Source organism: Macrosteles quadrilineatus, unplaced genomic scaffold, assembly GCF_028750875.1.
Source record: "Macrosteles quadrilineatus isolate MER2022 unplaced genomic scaffold, UCM_ALF_1.0 Scaffold_3__2_contigs__length_128488019, whole genome shotgun sequence".
In the NCBI taxonomy this organism is placed as follows: Eukaryota; Metazoa; Arthropoda; class Insecta; order Hemiptera; family Cicadellidae; genus Macrosteles; species Macrosteles quadrilineatus.
This window is the reverse complement of record NW_026542596.1, coordinates 32,515,460-32,536,645: the sequence shown is the minus strand read 5'-3', so window position 1 is coordinate 32,536,645 and position 21,186 is coordinate 32,515,460. Positions and strand designations below refer to the sequence as shown.

The 21,186-nt window shown below is 32.5% G+C and overlaps 1 protein-coding gene across 2 annotated transcripts in view; it reads right to left on the bottom strand.

Annotated features, from left to right (window-relative positions):
* Positions 1 to 4,343: 4,343 nt before the first annotated feature.
* The window catches only part of LOC128989864 (dorsal-ventral patterning tolloid-like protein 1), a 189,417-nt gene continuing 172,574 nt past the window's right edge, over positions 4,344 to 21,186 (bottom strand). For both annotated transcript variants that reach the window (XM_054411953.1, XM_054411954.1), the window contains 5 exons: positions 20,386 to 20,606; positions 17,376 to 17,558; positions 13,857 to 13,998; positions 8,836 to 9,020; positions 4,344 to 7,846 (listed from right to left, as the gene is read on the bottom strand). In XM_054411953.1, coding sequence (XP_054267928.1) covers positions 7,644 to 7,846; positions 8,836 to 9,020; positions 13,857 to 13,998; positions 17,376 to 17,558; positions 20,386 to 20,606 — 934 coding nt within the window. In that variant the 3' untranslated portion in view covers positions 4,344 to 7,643. The remainder of the gene's footprint in view (positions 7,847 to 8,835; positions 9,021 to 13,856; positions 13,999 to 17,375; positions 17,559 to 20,385; positions 20,607 to 21,186) is intronic.

Below are 21,186 nucleotides of genomic sequence, written 5' to 3'. Positions count from 1 at the left end.
ACCTGCCATGTCTTTTGTGCCGGGCTATCTCGATATTTTGAAACCAGTATATGAAAAACTGAAGTATATAATGACACAAAATATTTCAATGGATGTAGATTAGCACCTTAGCATTATACTATTTTTAGTAACAGGGTGGCTGAAAAAGATTAAACAGGTGGTATTGATCACTTTGATATAACCCTATTAAGTAACTTAAAATCAGTTACAACATTTTATCGCTACAATATAAATTTATTTTTAAACAGGGTTTTTCGTTTCTGTTTCTGCTTTTATGATACAAATCAAGATATAACAATTATTTAGCAATACACAATAAATATAAAACTCACTTTAACTTTAATAACATGAATCAATCATACCACAAAGTGATCGTTTACATTTTAAGTTTTAAATTATGATAAATTTATAAATATCATTGTATAACTAACACAACTTAGAGAAAACAAATAATTAATTTAGTGGCATCAAACTGGAATTACTAGAAAAGGAATTGTTTGCTTTGAAGATGTACAATATTTATTTAGGATTATTGACAGACAATGTTTGCCTTTGAGAGCTGGTCCATGTTTAATACAAATTTCTAAATTCAAGTGAAGTTGTTTGTAAGCCCTAATTCAAAGTGGTGCTCAAAATAGGCTTACGCTTTTCGTGTTGTGATAATGTTCTCCATAATAATATTTATTTCATCCCAATATTATTTGTAAAAAACGCCAAAGATTCTTGTGTACACTCCTAACACTTAGAAAATAGTAATTTATGCAAACTTTGTTAATGTTCTTCTGTTGCATATAATCCTTTCATTTTGAATGGTAAAAAAATGTAAAATAAACAGCCGTTACTAAAGACGATATGGTGTTGAAATTCACACTATAACATATAAAAAGGGATATAGAAAAGATAGGATCTGTAGGTTTCAAAGGGACATACAATACGAAAATGTGAATGACTTGGTGTATAAAAAAAGTGTAAACCTCTATAATCCCTTGTATTTATTTCTTCGAAAGATAGAAATGGTAAAACTCCGGATCAAGGCTAGTTTTAGTACTAAAACATTTCCTTTGATTTTAAGAAAATTTCATAGTTGTTTTCACAAATTGTATTTCAAGGCACAAAGTAGGTTTGACTAGAAACAGGACCAGCTCTACATTGTTTGCCGCTACCGGTTCTGTTTATTTGTAAAGATAACTTTTGTTAAGATCGTTTTTGGTTGTTTCTTGTCAAAATTGAAATTTTAAGTCTATTTTATTAAAGTAGATTCTCTTTTGTTGAATTATGGTGTTTTTTGCATATTAAATTGATTATACGTCATTTAAAGACTTCATAGTTTGCTGTCAAATAATAATAACAAAAACTACTAAAGATTACTTGATTACTTTAAAAACATATCTCAGTTTAGTAATTTAGGAATGGGATCAAATCAATTGTATCGCATTTTCATACTGTAAATTTTGCTTATGTACATTTAGGTCAGTGTAAATAACTCAGTTATTTAGCTAAGAACAAATAAAAGTTTTAGTAGGCTGGGCACTACACACGAATTACATACACACCTAGATAATATTTTGGAAGCGTATTTATCATTCTAAGCTACCTAACATTAAACAAACTTAAAACTATAAATTAACATGTGAAATTTCACTTTAGTATTCAGTTCATATATCGAGGCTGATACAAATAAAACTAGTATTTTTAAAGTAACATAGTTTAATATTTGAAAGGTAACTCTTTTCAACAGGTCTCCAACAGGGTACACCATTTATGCACAGTATTTATCTACAAAATGTGATTGTATTTGAAACAATATGTTATTATATTATACCCGTATACATCATATATGGTTGGAGTAAAATTTTCCATTTATTTTATCCGCTTTGCTAGTATGAAGTGTGGGCCTATTCTAAGTAATGCCTCTCGCCTCGAGATGTCTTAGTTCCTACGGAGAATGTAAATCAGGTTGGATGAACTCACTGGTTTTTTCTTACATAACTGAACAAGTACAGGGTTTTATAACACAACCCAAATTACAAGTACCAAGATGCACTCTTGAAGGACAAAACTAGCTTATAATGTCGCATCCTTGTCTTCTTTACTTCATTGCCGACCAGCTAATATGTATTTTGCATTGCTGTTTACAAGGTTTAATGTTATTGGGAATTAATTGTGAATAAGATTCATCATCGAGATGTTGCAAGCTCAAAGAGTTTGTTTTGTAGAAGAATACATTGAAAGTAGGTAATTGATTCAACGGCAAGAAAGGTACTTTTTCAGGAATTATTATATAATATAAATCACCAAACTATTTCTAGAATTAAGTTAAAAGAATCCGGATCTGTATAAAACAAAAAATGTATGTCTACAATGAATACTCTTTGAGCTTGCGATAAATGCACCATGGTGAGTCACAATAAATTCCCTGTACCACTAGACCATGGTAATAAAAAATGAAACAATTCATATCAGCTGATCGGAAATCAAGTTAGGGATAGAGGGCTACCAACTTATAAGCTTTCTTTTGTCCCTAAACATTATATCTTGGTACTTGTAACTTGGGTTAAGTTTTAAAAAAACACCCTATATTAAGTAGTAACACAATTTGAGTAAGTACAGTATATCGAGGAGTAATTGAAACTCTTATCAAAAGCAAACTGTAAATTTATGTATAAATTGGAATTTTAATCTATTGATAACGGGTTGAAATTATTGTGCACAAAATTTGTCAATTCCACTTCACATCATTTCGTGCTATCTATTTGGAAAGTTTATATACAAATTTGAAAGAATAACAAATATTTACATAACATTTATAGATATAAAAAGTAGACAGTAAAATATTCAACTTTTGGTAATAATTTAAAATTAAGAAATGAAACCTTAACTTTAAATATGCTTAACTAAAACTAATTTCTGGGCACTTCGTTGTCAATAGATAGGCTGTTCATTTTGTTCAAATAAAGCTTATTTTATGTACTTTCAAATAAAACCCTGGTTTAAAAAATTGTTAATATAAAATAAAATAACTTTTGTTAAATATTAAAATTTATTTAACTTTCTATTTTGTTTAAACACACACTGTAGGTTTATTTAGATGAGTTTTACATCCGAGATAGCCATGCACATGTCATATGTGTAAAGGTATTTAAAAAGTAAAGATATTATTTAATTCGTTATATTGTGTCACATTAAATACCTTTACTTTTATTCAAAAACAAGGTTTTCTCTGAGAAAATGAAATCTCTCCTCTCTTACTAAATTCAAACCAGGAATAATATTAAAATTCAGCAGGTCACTGTTAACAAATAATATCATTGATAATTTCCTCATTTTGAGTTACCTGTTGAAGCAAAGCATAACTTTGTATGTTGAATGAAACTAATTGAGAAGACAGTTTTAAAATAACGTTGCACAATTACAAATTCAGAAAGCAAGATTGGAAGCAGGGCAGCTCCTGTTGAATTTATAATGGCACGATCGGCCTAATCTAGTTATTATTTAAATTGTGTAGAACAAATCATCATCCAAACAAACCAGATGTGTAAAAAGATCTCTGTTAAGACTTTATAAAGAGTATTAGTTTTGAATTATTATAAAAGAAATTTTGATTTTTTTTACTTTAAACTGTTGTGACTACTTGATATTTGTAATGGATTTTTGACAACCTTTATGATTCTCCCAATACTTTCTACTTACGTTAAGAACATTATTGCATCAATACCAATTAAATTCAGTATTGCTTTATGAAGGTATAATATGTTTTGAATCAATGGCTTCTATAAAAATATAATACAAATAATACTATATAATAAACAGTCTACCTTTAACAGGCTAACAAGCTCTAAAATTGAAATTCTAAGGTTTAAATTGTCCCAATACCAGAGTCCCACAAACTTCTTGCTAACTGCATACAAAACAAAATATTAGTAGGCATATGGTTCTTAGATTTGGATTATTATTTCAGTTTTCTTTCAAAATATTGAGTTTTAATATAGAATACAATGTTACTATCAAAACCCGTTGATTCTTTTGTAAGATTATGAAGAAAGTTTTTTTTTTTATTCCATACTACAGTCCTGTAAGAAAGTAATTTTGAAACAACTATTGGCAACATTCCTATGTATGTAAGAGAAAAATTTATTCATGATCAATGGTTCATAAGGGTTGGATAAATCTTACCAAAGTGTATTGCCAAAGTTAGCAGTATTTTTTTTTTTTTTTTTTTTTTTTTTTAAGGAATTATTTTTATCGTTAATGATTAGACAACTATTTGAAATATTAATGTTAATTTTGTTTTACTTTCATCTGATTGTCTCTAATATTTTAATTTTTTTTACAAGTCGTTACTGCGTAGTATTAAAATTATGTATCTGCTTTCTTTGTCTGTGTAGGAAAAGTTAAGTTTGTGAGAGCCCCTTTTGCTAACATCCGAATCCAATAAAATTATTACAATGCCAAACAGTTTCTGGTTCGAGAGAGTTTCACAAGTTATTTAATCAGAAAGTTGAGCTAGCTGCTTCTGACAACCATCTATTGCATTAATGATAAATATTTAAACTCGATGAAATAAACTGAATGGTTAAACATTTGGCAAACGATTTCAACAATATTTTATTAAAACCAGTAATCACAGAATACAACACAATAATTTATCGAATGAAACATGACTTCAAATAAATAAATTAAAAAATAATTTATATTTTTGCCCAGTTATTTGCCTGTCCTTAAATTATTCTACGCTATAACATATAAATTAATTTATAAATATTTTATTTTACAATTAATATCATACGCGATAATGAAGTCCATGTAATAATATATTACGATCATAATCATCTATAATTAATAATAATTCATACCAAATGTCCTATGATAATTTCAACATTAGCTAATGTAAAATCAACAACAAATGATTGTATTATTATGGTACTTTGACAATATACACCCTCTATTGTGAGTCCAAACACATGGTAACACAAGGTATTTAAATCCCTGTACTTCTAAGTTTTCTTTCACTCAATTGTTTTACATAAAATGTTATAGTGCAATAAAAAAGTTCTTTTAGAATAGTGTATTGTAGGTTTGTTAATGCTAAAGTAGTTTACAATATTGAAATAAAAACACATCATACACTAGACCTATATTAAAATAATTTACTTTATCTGTATTTCAGAATATTCATTTATATTATGTTACTCCTTAGGGACCTATCTACAAACATTGTGGTTATTTTTTTATATTTTTGATGGGAAGTTAGCGAAAATTAAGAATAATATGTTTTTTTATTTTTATTTATGAATAAGAATGTTAAAATGTAATCCTTCAAAATATCACAAAATACATTAACACTACAACAAATAATTAAAATAACAGTTAAAACTAGAAGGCAAGCAATGTAAACTAAATTAGCTTTTAACAAATCCTTTTCAAAATATGTCAAACAATTCATTTGTAAAAAAAAGGTTTAGTTAATTGGTGTTTTATCTGTAAACAATTTTGTGTTTTAGGAAACATTATTAACTCTGCAAATAAATATATAATCTTATTTTACTTAATTTATTAAAGCACCTATTTATTAAGATCTTTAGATGTATAAAAAGACAATACAAATTAACAACTCATTCTTTATAACTACTTTAACACATTTCCAACAGAAACTGACTTTATTTACTAAATTAAATGTAAAAATATATCAAATTTGTTAACTAAAACCTTATGGTGCCATCCACAATTTCGACCATGGAGCATTTCTTTATTCTAAACAGTTTGCTCTCAAAACACTTGCCACAACTTTTAAGTCGAGTTTGTGTAAGTCGGAGTCCACTGTTCACTTGTCCTTTACCGTACTAAAATTCGTTGGTTGCACGATAGAGTACAAAGATTACAAAGTCTGTATTTATCTAGTTTCTGTACAAAGTTTGCGAACAATGAGGATAAAAAACGATTGAGGTCATTTACGTTTGTTAAACTCTCAAAGCACAACATTGGTAGTAAGTCAAAACTTCACACCTGTTAATTTCATTTACAAATCAATCAAGAAATTTAAATGGTAACATATTAAAATAACCAGTAGTAACCATAATTTGAATGTAAATCATCGAGGAACTGCAAAATTTTTTACTTGCCATCAGTACATCTCTAAAGATTTCTCTTCTTTTATTTGAAGTTTGCCAAAGGGATTGGAAGACTGTCAGGCAAAAATTAAAACTAAATTACTGTAAGCAAAGGAGGAAAAACTATTCTTAAAGCTTAAAGGATAGCTAATGAATTAAAACATATAATTGAGTACTAAATTGATACATTTAGTTAACGCATTTAGTTAATAATACAAATCCTGCAATATCTATTAAATAATCTTAAAATTTTAACAATGTTTTTGTCAGATTGCTGAACACTATGTTCACATTATCCTCACTCATTTTGTGAAAAAAATTAAATATTGATGCTTATATCTCATCTCTTTTATTCGTGTTTGAAGTAAACTTAACTTTTAGCTTCTTTTCCAACAAACTCACTGTCAACTTTTAGATGCATGTTATTAGGTTTGAGTACCTAGCACAAAATACTTTGCATGATGCATAATAGTATTAAAACGGCAACTGTGTGCCCAGTAATAATTTCAAGGATTAGATACTAAATTGTATAAGAAAGTCTGATTTCCAATTATACTAAATTCTTATGCCTCTATACAGACTCAAAATACTGTAATACCATAGCTATGTAGTGGTTTATACAATAGGAGAAACAATTAAACTGAATTTATACATATAATAGCGTTGTATGGTTTCAAAGAGAACTACCATATACTGATAACTACATAGGTAGAATTTTTGTTATTACAAATTTTAAATAATGTTTTTTTTCTGTCATGGCTAAGAATATTTCATTTTATATTTGCATCAAAATTATATTTGCAGTGAGTCAATAAGAATGGTGTTTAAAATGATGAGTCAGTTTCTTAAAAAAATAAGACCAGTAAGTAAAATTTTGACCTTCCAGTACACGGACTCAGAGTCCGCACATTTGAAAAAGCGCGCCAAAATAAGTGAATTGGCGCGAATGACCTGATACGCCAAATACCTTTCCCCCACTACCTTTCCAAGGATAATGGCGGTGTTTTGACCGTCTTAGCGTCAGTTGGCCCTGAGCTACAAGGGTGTTAAGTTGGGCAAGTCATGTTTCAAGAGGATAAAGAACAGGCCAGCGATTGACTGATGGTTTTCAACAGGACATTTTCAATTTGTAATTATTTTGAAATTTATCTATATCTATTTACCTATAATTGGATTATTTGAAATTTTGATGCTATATGAACTTTATTAGGTATATAAAAGAGTGTTTCCAGTAACAAGTAAGACACGGAATGCAGTCCCCTTGCGTGTACTGGTGTTATTTTTAGCCACGCGTGTACTGGAGGGTTAACCAACATTTTTCAACTCAGCAGAAATAAAAATAAAATATTTTTACTAAGCATAAACTCTTTACTATCTTTTCACGTGGAATATTCTTTTCCAATAAAACGAAGAAAAAAATTTTGCAGTTTAAACAAAACGCTAAACTATCCCTTCCCCCCCCCAATTATTCTCAGTGAAAACATGTTTCTTTACGATGAAAACACGGGTGTGAAGTTTTGTCTATTTGAGCAGGCATCAGACACTATCGACACTAGCGAACCGTTGACCCAGCTCGTCGCACACATGTTGTCGCTGGGTGGAGGGGGAAGTTGGGAGTCGTCGGGGGTGACGTCTGTGTTGCCGACACCAGAGACACAGAGCAATGAACACAAACACAGCTCCGCACACTCCGCCCAGCGCACTGTTCATCACCCAGTCCAACTCTTGAACCACCACACCTAGACAGTGGACAACACACGGGATGTGTTAGAACTGTACGTATACAGATACACCTGTGCATAGTTGAAGGCGAAGATTTCAAAGGGGTAAACATCTTAATATTAAGTGTGTTCATCATTTTTTACTGTCGGGGGGAGTGAGATTGTCTAGACATGGTCCCCAAAGTCCTGGGCTCAAATCCTGTGAATCACTAAAGGATTTTATCTAGGTTATAATGCCGCAACCCTCTAGTTGGCACCCCCCTGAAATAGTGTGTATAAGGTTAGAGCTAACGTTCTAAGATCTGAAGGTGGAACAGTGAAACAGTGTGTTTCCTACTACGATCTACAAATAAATTATGATTAGATCTCGTAAAGTAGCGATTAATGTGACTAGTCAAAGAGAGGTTGTCCAAGTAATTTGTATCAAATATATTAAGCAAACAAATCTACAGTACATTTCTACAGTCATGATTTCTGTTTCTTTGAAAAAGTATTACCGCGTGCTCACCCCAACTTGAGTGTTGATTAACATCACAGCTTCTTTCGCACTTACAAAACTATTTGATTTTAGTGCTATTTACCCACCACAATATTCCAAATAATAAAATGTTATGACAAATGGCAAAATTACAGGACCTCAAATAATTACTTGGTAAACTATTTCCTATATGCTATCTAGCATTGTGTAGGTGTATACTCAATACTATTTCTGAGACGATTTACTCTAAATTTACTCAAATCTTATCTACTTTAATCCCTATCAATAGAATCTTACCTACCTCACTCCCTACCTTCTTTACTCTATATCTACTTTACTCAATATATACAATATATAATTCCCTAACTACTTTAATCTTACACACTTCACTCCCTATCTAATTTGCTCCCTATCTTCTTTAATCCCTATCTGTTTACTCAATATACTTTACTCCCTATCTACTTTATAATCTTACTTACTTCACTCCCTATCCACTTCGCTTAACCTACTTTGCTCCCTATCTACTTACAATTCTCCTCGTCAGAGTTATCATCGGCGCCACAGTTGTTCACCTTGTTACAACGCAGCTTGTCCGGAATACAGAACTGACTCCTCGTACAGCGGAACTCACTGCAGGCCGCGCTCGGATCAGCAATCTCCGTCCATACTGCCTTGAAGCCACTCGCTCCAACGGACTTGTCCGCTGATATAAAACTGGAAGAAAATTGCAATGTGAGGTTATTGGTGAAGGTGAAACCTACAGGAAAATAAGATAATACTGTAAGTCACAATAAACTAAAACAAATATTTATCTCCAATTGTTGTCAGTAACAGTAAACCTCCATCAGTCAATAAACCTAAAGACGATGATTATGATGTTGACCTTAATCATGCATCATGGTAAAACTACCAAACAAGAATACTCATTATCAATCCAAAGGTCCAACCATTGTATGTCAGAAGAAAGACAAAGAGGGGCTCTAATATTTTACCAGAATTTATAATATATAATATATATATAATATTTATTTTTTCATTTATATTTTTTATTATTTATGTATTATTTATTTATTATTTATAATTCATTTATTATTTATTTATTTATTATTTGTTATTTTTTATTTATTTTTTTATTTATTTTTTTATTTAATTTTTTTATTATATATATTATTTTATTATAAATTTTTTTTTTTTTAAATATAACTATTGGCCATGGAAACTTTTATTAGTTTTAAGTATGTAAGCCAACTACAGTTTTACAAATTCAACTTGAATATTTGTCTTCTTATGGGTATGAAATCAATGTATTATGATTTATCCATTCATGGTGTACAAAGTTCAGTACACCGTAAAAAGCGCTCTATGACTTCATTACGATATAAAAAACTGTTTTTTATACTGAAATGACAACCAAACCATACACATCAATTATTGTGAATTAGGTACCTTGTGTGAGAAGTCGACAATTATGTAATATTAATATGCAGCTAGACGAAATAATACAAAAGTATAGTCAATTGCAAGTGCATAAAGAATGAAATGAAGACTCCAGGTGCATCCAATAATGTATACTGCCACAGGATGTGATATCATGGGACTTGATTGTCCATAGGGAGAGAAGAATAACACAGAAGGTTGGAATTGAGACCCAATATGGAGGCTGCAGGATCTATTATCATAGGCAATACCATGCCAAGGGGGCATGTGCCTAGACCCCTAGTAGGATGGTGTCCTGGTTGTGTCCCCTCAAATGTATGGGTCACGTGTGACACCTGAGTCTTTTACCTATATAGGTAATACAGGAGTTGTTGGACGTAGCAAATAATACAGGAGTGAGAATTGCAGGAATAAGAATTAGATTTATATATCCAGTATTTTATGCAATAACTTTCATATGGGTATGTCAAATTTTTGTTTACATTAATTTATTCCAGTGGGTTGTCCATCTTCTTCACATGGTATTCTTCAAATGTGTAAAACTGTTCATTATGAAGAAAGTTATTTATTTAAATCTGTAAATCTTTTTTACCAATTTTAGAATTTTTTTTTTTTTTTGTAATTTGCTGTTTAAAATGATAAATGTAATCTATTTCATGATTTTTGTGTTGAAAGAAAGATAATTTTGAGACCTAGGGAATGTCGAAGCCATAATTTTAGTTTAGAGTCCCAGTTTTTTTTAGAAATTAAGTTTTAATTTTTAAAAAGTCTAGCAGCCAACACTAATATTCTAAACTAGCTTTTGGTATGATATAATTTGCTTAACATAACAGCTGTAAACATTCAGAGTTTTCAACACAAATTAAGCATTTGGATGAATATGAAATTAAATACGTAGAATTGGCTTATTTATACTATGTGTAATGTTAATTTTATTGATACGTTCATTTTTTCGGATTCAGTAAGAGGACGAGAGTTTATTTAAATATACAATGTAAAATACTAGATGTTCTCATTTATTTTTTTGAGCAGTCTTTAAAATATTTAGTTTGTTTTAATGCAATATAATTTGTTATAACTAACAGCTGGTTGAATAAAAAAATATTGTATAGAACTATTAGGTTAGTTTATTTACTCTGCGATTTTGCCATTGATTATAGGAAATATAATCAATATTTCCTATATATATCAATATTGAAAATATATCAATATTTCGGGTTGGGTAGCAGGAAAATATTTCAGTTCTGGCGGGGAGGCTGAAATTTTAGGTGGTTATAGTATACAAGTTTCTGAACCTAAAACCGCACAGACCCCAATTTTTAAGGACCTCGGTCGTCCTTGATGGCGGCCGTAAGAATGGCTATAATTGAATTGGCTATAATAACAGAATGCCTGAACCGATGTTTATGAAATTTGGCACGCAAGTGCGTGAATACATTATCTTGGCCTAGGTTGTCGAGGTTGATCAAGTCATTTCAAAATGGCGGCCGTTAAAAGCTAAAATTAAAAATAATCTTTCAGTGTTTTGTGTTCTCAACTCCCTCCAGAGATCTGCAGAGACCTATTCACTTTCCTTCCAATCAAAGGTTGCACTACCTTTTCTGCATTTCATGGAATAGGCTAAATACCCCCACCACAGCAAACCTGCAGATTAAGTGAGTTTCCATTTCCCTAATTTGATTTTCATTTCATTATTTTATCCTTCGATAATTTTGACTGAACTTTTATGAAAGTTGGCATGTATGTAAAGGTAGAAGATACCAATTAATTTTTTTGTGAAATGCCCAAATTTTTCTCCAAATTATTTTGAAGATATTAATCAAACAAATAATTCAGTGAATTGAAGTGTTTTTATAAGGTTATTGGTTACAGAGAAAATTCAAAACATTGTAAATTTAAAACTCCTATGTTATTATTACGGAGAGTACCGGTACATAAACTGATGTATCTTGCTTGTTTATGATTATATTTTAATGAAACATGGCAAATTTATTCATTTTAAACTAAACTAATAATATATTAATAAAAACTAACCTTATTAATCTCCCTGTAGCAGGAAACCTAGGTACTCATGAAACCTAATGTTTTTGAATTTGATTTAATTGAAAATCAAATTAGGGAAATGGAAACTCACTTAATCTGCAGGTTTGCTGTGGTGGGGGTATTTTTCCTATTCCATGAAATGCAAAAAACGGTAGTGCAACCTTTGATTGCAAGGAAAGTGAATAGGTTGCTGCAGATCTCTGAAGGGAGTTGAGAACACAAAACACTGAAAGATTATTTTTAATTTTAGCTTTTAACGGCCGCCATTTTGAAACGACTTGATCAACCTCGACAACCTAGGCCAAGATAATGTATTCAAGCACTTGTGTGCCAAATTTCATAAACATCGGTTCAGGCATTCTGTCATTATAGCCAATTCAATTATAGCCAACGGCCGCCATCTTGATGACGTCATTAAGGACGACCGAGGTCCTTAAAAATTGGGGTCTGTGCGGTTTTAGGTTCAAAAACTTGTATACTATAACCACCTGAAATTGCAGCCTCCCCGCCAGAACTGAAATATTCTGCCACTATATGCAACTATAGGCCTACAACCCCACTAATAAGTAAGATTCTATAACCATTGCTGTATACAAATCGAAGCTCACGAATCTTTAAAAGAAAGCTTATGGAAATTATTTTCCTACTTGACTTTTTGAGGAAAGGTTGGGAAAATAACAATGAAAACATGTTTTAATTCATCTTGGCAGCTTTTTCTTTACTATAAATTTTGAACTGCTTAAACTATGCTTGAATTAGTAATAGACACGCTATACAGTTTTAATGGACTACTCTATTCCCGTACATAGGACGGGCCAACAGCTCGTTTACTGTTTAAAATATAACTAGATAACCTGTTGCTCAAAATCAAGCAAAACTGAAACTTGTATAAAAAAATAAACAGCAAGACCTTAATCAAAGAGTCACTCTAAAATAATTTGTATGACTGATTATAGAAATATAAAAATATTATGATGTAAAAAATATATAAAAGCAATCTACAATATTTGAATTTACATTCACCTCATACTGCTTTGGTTATCTCTTATGTATAGTGGGCGGGTGCACTCTATGAGCACGTAGATGTCAACCACACACTGCAAAGTGAGCTTTTGACCTAATGTAGCTCAATTCCTCTCTTACATTGTAAATATTTAATACTACTTAAAAAAAAAGTCTATACATACATCTGTTTTGTTGGGTGTTTTATTTTGATTTTGATCTGGTGTTGTGGCTGTGTCGTTTCATTTGTCTGATTTCAGGCGGAATTTGTTTTAAGAAATTGATGGTGTCCATTATCAATTATTTAAGATGGGGACGCCACTATGTACGAATTTTAACCCAAATATGAGTGAAGGATGAGTGTAGGATGAGTGGCGCATCTTGTAGATCTGTTAGATCTTGAGTCTTGTTAGTGACTAAGGCCGACATATTCCTTAGACACAGCTGTTAATAATAACCCAAACAGCTAATTGCAACTAAGGGACCTACAGTTTATAGTGGAATCCGAACCACATTCTAGCCTTAGTATTAACAAATAGGTTAAATTATCAGGATAGAACTGCGGATAGTCGTAGTACTCACTAGTGCGAACGTTAATCCACACAAGGGAGTATCGTATCCACAGTGCATCTCTATAAATTTCTACAAGTCGTGAACTCCTAGTAGCTGGATTACAGGACAACGCCACTGTCCCAGTCAAATATGTATTGAGAGGTTATATAGTTAGGATTTGGTGTTTTATGAAAAGGGGCTTGCAGTGTTCAAGATAGTGGGATTGGTTAATGATTCTGGCTGCTTTCTTTTGAATAACTTTTACTTCTTTTAGTTGACTTTCTCTGGCACTTCCCCATGCAATTAAGCCGAATTTTAGGTGTGAAGCAAGGATTCCATGGTAAGCCATCTTAATAGTTTCTTCGTTAGTGATTTCTCTGAGGGCATAGAGAGCTGATGAGAGTTTTCGCTGCAGCTTTTTAAAACATTTTGGTGCTACTAAGGTACTAGGGTAGGAACAAATACCTAATACAGAGGTTGTTGGACCTATATTATAGAGGTAGTTGGACCTATTACCTAATACGGAGGTTGTTGGACTCTGACATGTACTGCCACCTGTCCCCTGGAGGTTTCTCTCCACAGAGTTCTATAGGCACAGAGCTGTCAGGAGCTCCTACAGTGTTCCACAGTCTCACCACGGCCGCCGGACATCCTCTTGCTGAAACACAATATTCTATTTGTAGGGTAAGGTTATCTGAGAACTTGATATTGAGATCGGCTATAAGATTGTGGCAATAAATTCAGTCAAAAACAGTTTGACTTTTAAGACAGTTATCATACTTAGACGTAAACCCTTCCAACATACTTAGGACGGGCAAAATTGTTAATTAATTAGTTATTTTAAATTCCTTGCCCTTTTTAATTTATTTCCACTCCAATCAAATGTAGTAATGGTGGTAAATGGTACGGATTTATCCATGACCCCTAAAATAAACAGTAGCTAGATTATGAATTGAGAATAAAAATTAGTTTGGACAGGATTTTATTTTAATAAGAACATGACATTGTAAATTTGAACAAGATTTATCTTCTAGAAAGAGATTCATACAACAACATTTACATGTTTGCTGCGGGAAGAGTTAAATACCGTGTTGACAGAATTTCTGCAGAACGTATGAAAGTGTTGCAAAACTGCTGATAACTGAACCAGCACCATCCAGTTTGTCTACATGATAAGTAGAACATCTACAACTATGTATATCCGATGTATCTGTAACCTGTTCCTCAAAGCCAAAAATTGACGTACTTCCATCAACCCCCTTTCAAATACTATGAGGTTTAGTTTCCAAATTGAATAACATTTTTATCTCATTTAATTCTTTTTTGAGCCAGAGAAGTAAAGGCAAATAGGAAACTTGCTTACGCTTTCAGTTTTAGTATGTTGTCTGTGCGTGCAGATACGCGATAGGGGCAATATAATTGTATTGTGGCGAGCAATGAAGATCCTGCGGCAAGCACTGTGCGGAAGTTCCTATCGCACAGGGCTTAGGGTCTTCCTCCACTGTGAGTGTTGGTAGTATGTGATGGCGAGGGGGTAGAAGAAGTGACTAGTGCTAGACACCAGCGACTACTGTTAAACACCACTTACATGTACCATTGAATGTTTCCTCTGTACCTTACTTTCCTGTGGTTGAGCTAAGGTTTTCAACAACAACCATGGTGAGCTTATTGGAGGCTGATAGTCCAGGACCTGACAAGGGTTCTGTGTGCATGTCGTGTATAGAGAATTTTGCTTTTGCATTTCAATATAGGTGTCTTAGGAAGTGTTTTCCACTCGGGTGTCAAGTTCGTACCTGGTACGTTTTCGAGCTATGACGTCATCAAGATGGCGGCTCGGCAATTTTTAAATGCGTATATTTCGCAAACCGTTTAACGGATCGGGATGATTCTTTTTTTGTTTGAAAGATACTTTTACAAACTATCTTTTTTGTATTTACACATTTGTTGTAAACTTAATATTCACTGCACAATATTGAAAAACGTCGTTTTTATTGTTATTATATTTATTGTTTTGCTTATAACTTCTTAACCGCTGATAAAATCAAATACCACCCGTTGCAAAAGTTGTAGATAATTCTATACCCTTTCCAACGATACCAAACAATATGTGATTAGACCTAAAAATATAGCAAAGAGATTGAATAAACTGTAAAAAAAACACTGAAAGTGGTGTACGGTCCGGGAAAGATTAGTCCTGGACATGACTAGGGTTCTGTGTGCATGTCGTGTATAGAGAATTTTGCTTTTGCATTTCAATATAGGTGTCTTAGGAAGTGTTTTCCACTCGGGTGTCAAGTCCGCACCTGTTTCGTTTTCCAGCTATGACGTCATCAAAATGGCGGCTAGGGAAATTTTTAAATGCATATATTTCGCATACCGTGTAACGGATCGGGGTGATTCTTTTTTTGTTTGAAAGATAATTTTACAGGAAATGTTTTTCGTATTTACACTTTTGTTGTCAACTTAATATTTATCTCACAATATTAAAAAACGTGGTTTTTAATATCATTGTTTTTTAAATTTTCTTTATAGCTTGTTAAACGCTTATAGAATGAAATAACTACCCGTTACATAAGTTGTAGATAACTTTATGCCCTTTCCAATGATACCAAACAATTAATATTTCAAACTAAAATTAAAGCCAAGATGATTCTTTTTTTGTTTGTAAGATATTTTTTAAGCCTATCTTTTTTGTATTTACACTTTTGTTGTTAACCTACTATTTATCCCACAATATTAATAAATGTACATTTAATTGTTATTTTTATTTTACTTTTGCTTATAACTTTTTGACAAATAGTAGGTTAACAACAAAGGTGTAAATACAAAAAAGATAGGCTTAAAAAATATCTTACAAACAAAAAAAGAATCATCCCGGTTCGTTAACCAGTATGCGAAATATACGAATTTAAAGGATTGTTCCAGCCGCAATATTTTCCGGACTATCTACCATGTTAAGTGTTTGTTAACGGTTTATTTAATCTCTTGGCTTTAATTTTAGTTTAAAACATTAATTGTTTGGTATCGTTGGAAAGGGCATAAAATTATCTACAACTTTTGTAACGGGTACCTAGTTATTTCATTCTATAAGCGTTTAACAAGTTATGAAGAAAATTTCAAAAACAATGATATTAAAAACCACGTTTTTTAATATTGTGAGATAAATATTAAGTTGACAACAAAAGTGTAAATACAAAAAACATTTCCTGTAAAATTATCTTTCAAACAAAAAAAGAATCACCCCGATCCGTTACACGGTATGCGAAATATATGCATTTAAAAATTTCCCTAGCCGCCATTTTGATGACGTCATAGCTGGAAAACGTAACAGGTGCGGACTTGACACCCGAGTGGAAAACACTTCCTAAGACACCTATATTGAAATGCAAAAGCAAAATTCTCTATACACAACATGCACACAGAACCCTAGTCATGTCCAGGACTAATCTTTCCCGGACCGTACACCACTTTCAGTGTTTTTTTACAGTTTATTCAATCTCTTTGCTATATTTTTAGGTCTAATCACATATTGTTTGGTATCGTTGGAAAGGGTATAGAATTATCTACAACTTTTGCAGCGGGTGGTATTTGATTTTATCAGCGGTTAAGAAGTTATAAGCAAAACAATAAATATAATAACAATAAAAACGACGTTTTTCAATATTGTGCGGTGAATATTAAGTTTACAACAAATGTGTAAATACAAAAAAGATAGTTTGTAAAAGTATCTTTCAAACAAAAAAAGAATCATCCCGATCCGTTAAACGGTTTGCGAAATATACGCATTTAAAAATTGCCGAGCCGCCATCTTGATGACGTCATAGCTCGAAAACGTACCAGGTACGAACTTGACACCCGAGTGGAAAACACTTCCTAAGACACCTATATTGAAATGCAAAAGCAAAATTCTCTATACACGACATGCACACAGAACCCTAGTCAGGTCCTGGACTATGACACACTTAGAGTAGGCCTACATATTGAATAACAGTAATAACACATAGTAAATAATCCAACAGAAAATACGCTACTCACAGGCTGGATCTCCTTCTACAGCGAAAAATTCGAAATTGAGCAGAATCTTGTGATTGGGCCTCACATTGACATACCAGTTGCATGTTTTACTGGCCATGCCCCGCGTTGGCCCCTCGTAGTTTAAAGGAAAATTTGGACTCATTATAATACCATAATCACTGCTACTAACATTGCTTCCACAGTCTGAAACAAGACAAGAATCTCTTACTTCTCCGAATCTCTTTAGTCCAGAAATGCAAACTATTGCAATGATTTTCATATAAAAAAATTTGACCTGTGATGGAGTTGTTGGTTGATGCAACTGATTTTTCAGTGGTTCTTAAACTAAATCATCAACTTCCTAAAGATTCATTACGATTCATATCTCCTTTCTGCCATGATCAGGTGATTCATTAACACGTTCACTACTGTCAATCTTCAATCTCAAAATTAAGATTTACAGTCGGTAGAGAACAAGTTAAACAGACAGAATACAATCAACTATCAAGTTGGGGCAACATTCAAAATTAATGATTGTATCTATACTTCGTTCAAAATATTTAGGCTGTTTTAAGGGAAGAAATCCCTATCTCCTCACTTGACCCTTACGTTTAAAATAATAGCTCAACAGCTGATTAAGCAACATACATTAAATACAAAAAAGTGGTAGGGGAAATTCCCCTCATACCGCCTAAATATTGTGAACGAGGTATAACAAAAGGTTGACGCTATGCTAGATATTAACAGGGCCTGGATTTTGACTGTTGCCTCAAAAAACCTTGAAATGCTAACAACATATAAATCTCAAACTAAAAACTAAAAATTAAAACTGTAATCCTGCATATTTAGTGCCATATAAACTGGTGTGTAACAAGCCGAAGCCGTAGTTAACATATCGGACTTAGACACAAGGGTTTAGACAGCTGTACATCCACTAAACTACTGATGTTTTAGTGCTTTTCCAAATTTTTAGAGTTTTTTTTCTGATACAAACACACCAAAATGTGTATTATAACGGGAGTATCCTATGTCGCCTATATTGTAAGTTCCTTTACTATAATACGAACTGTAAGTCTGTTTGTCTGTCTGTCTGTAATATATATCTCGAAATCCAGCGGAAGGATTTTTACTAAGTTTTGGAATTAGGGACATATAGCCCTAAAAACGTGATTGGTGACAGCCCCTACCTCAGGAAAATTTGTATTCCGCTACACAACTCATTTGAAAATTTAAAAAATTGTTATTGGCCTTATGGGTTCCTAAGTAACTATGTTGGTTGAACAAAATAGCAAGGAAAAAGTAAAAAAAAAATACTTGTAACATGTGTTTACAACAAGCCATCCACAGTATACTAACTAGCAAATTACAAAATACAGTACAAAGGGAAAAACATCAGTTGTAACTATTGAGCAAAGATTACACTAAAGATTACTCAACATTGTTTCGTATTGGTGATGTTTGTGTGCACTGGCGACTCGCGTCAACTCAATGGTTCATTTTTATTTAACGGTAGATTTTACAATTTGTATTCACTCTTTTATTGTTTACATAATTTGGGACAGCTGTATTCAGTTGAATTAGTATTTAAGTTAATTATATTACAATAATCTTTTTAGTAGCTTGAATCAGACTTATCCATGTCTTCAGCTACCTAATCCATCATATCATAGTATTTCAGAGAGAAATTAGCTCTTGCTGAGGTTTTACTTATACTTAAAGAAAGATTTAATTTAGTACCAAGAAATAAATCACTTCCCTTAAATACGCTGTACTATGCTGTATTAATGCTATTGTAGCTGATTGCTACTGTATTAACCTGTGATCGCATATTAATTCCATATAGGAACTGATATCAAAAAATACTTATTTTTTTACATTTGTTTTATTTATTTACAACGTAAGAAATGTGTAAGATTAAAATAAACTAATTTGTTGGATTGCCAAGTTAAAATTTCCATCATATAGTAAATTTAAATTCCACTGAAACTTAAATAATAAAAGCTGAAATTAGTTATAAAGAAAACACAAGTTTCCTTTATTGCTTTTACAATAAAAATGTCTCGGTCACCCGGTACTTACTGAATGATGAGTATTGAATGAATGATATGACAGCTGTGTTACTGACTAATAACAGCTGGTTCTTTGCCCAGGATCTTAAAAGCTGTCAGTATTGTTCAGTGGTGTAGTGGGGGGAACATGTGGGAACGGCATTCCCATTCTGCTTATTTTCTAACAATCCTATATTGTTTCTATGTTATTGCCGGAAGGGGGTGGTGCATCTGAAACTTTAGTGATGATCGCTAAGCATCTATTGCTCGGGCTATTATGCCATTAGCGTCTGTTCCTTGCGATTATTTGATCAGAGAATCAGTACAGGTAAAATAATACCAAATACACCGCCAAAAAAAAAAAAAAAAAAAATGGTCGGTTGATGAAACCTGATGGTGAAAACTTTCCTTTTGTCATAAGGATTACCATAAGAATCTAACGAGTCTATTAGTCCATAACAAATTTTAGGTGGAACGGTGTTTTGGGGGAGATGTATCAGTTTTTTTAACTGAAAATTAAATTTTGACGAAATACAGGCATATGTGATACATGTTTTTGGGTTATTTTCAGTGCAGAATCAAAAGAGCCAGACAGTATAACCTCCTTATAAAGAGTTTTTTGTTTTTGGTTCGCAGTTACAGACGCTGGCGGCTGTAGGGATTGACGCTTCTGTCAAAATAGACTAACCTGAAACAATGCAAAGCATTTGACAGTAATTGGTGTGGAGCGATCATCGCGGAGAGTTAGACGCACCAGCTGCTTCTGGCAAAACAGCCCTTTATCATTGACTATATATGCCTTTATTCAGTTATTGGACAATAGTGTATTGGACCTGTCCAGTTCTTAAACGTGAAAACTATCGACTACACCACCAACAATAATCAAAGACAGCTGTGTCATTGAAACAATCACTTATGTAGACACATTTTTTTTTAAATCACGGTATATTTTTGGATGGCACAGCATAACATGGCATAAATACCTCCAAAAATAGACTTAGCCACTTCAAACGAGTATCTGGCCTTGAAGCCGCTGAAGACTCCCTCCTGGTCGGAGTGCAGAAGTATCTTAATGCCGACGGCACCACGTGTGGAGTCCAGCGGTCCAGGCGCCGTCATGCCACAATATCTTCCGATCAGCTTCTCGGTTCCATCACGGTACATGTTGTACATCTCCAGCCAATCCTCCTGGCACACCGTCGTGCTGTGGTGAAAACACCGTTAGAATGATGTAATCAAAATTTGTAATCGGCTTCTCTAATTTATTTATACTAGTATAAGGAATTTTGAATGGATGGTCAATGCACTAAAAAACTAAATTGGTACGGCTTCAGTATCTAAAATATTATTGTACTTATATTACTGCTACTTTTGTTCATAAAATATCAAGAGCTATTTGTTTACTCATATTGGATGAGTAATTCCATTTTATAGTCTATTAATTTTTTATATAGCTGTCCCAACAACAGAAAAAGTTAAACTTGTGTAAAAGTCTTATTGTAAGTGATTCAGTAGCATGATACAGCTTAACCCTTAAGCGCACACGCTGTTTTTTTTTACGCTGAGTGCGCACCGGGTTACTATGGAAGGAGTAAATATGTCATGAATTAATACATTTCCTGGTTTATAGAAAATAAAATACTATACAAAATTAAATACTTTCTTTGATAGTGTATATGTTCTTGTTGGTTTAGAAGTCCTTTTAAACACACTTCACAAATGTTTTACATTTGTCCCTGGCACATTGGTTTTATTTTACACTTAAATTTGGTCTTCGCATCTTT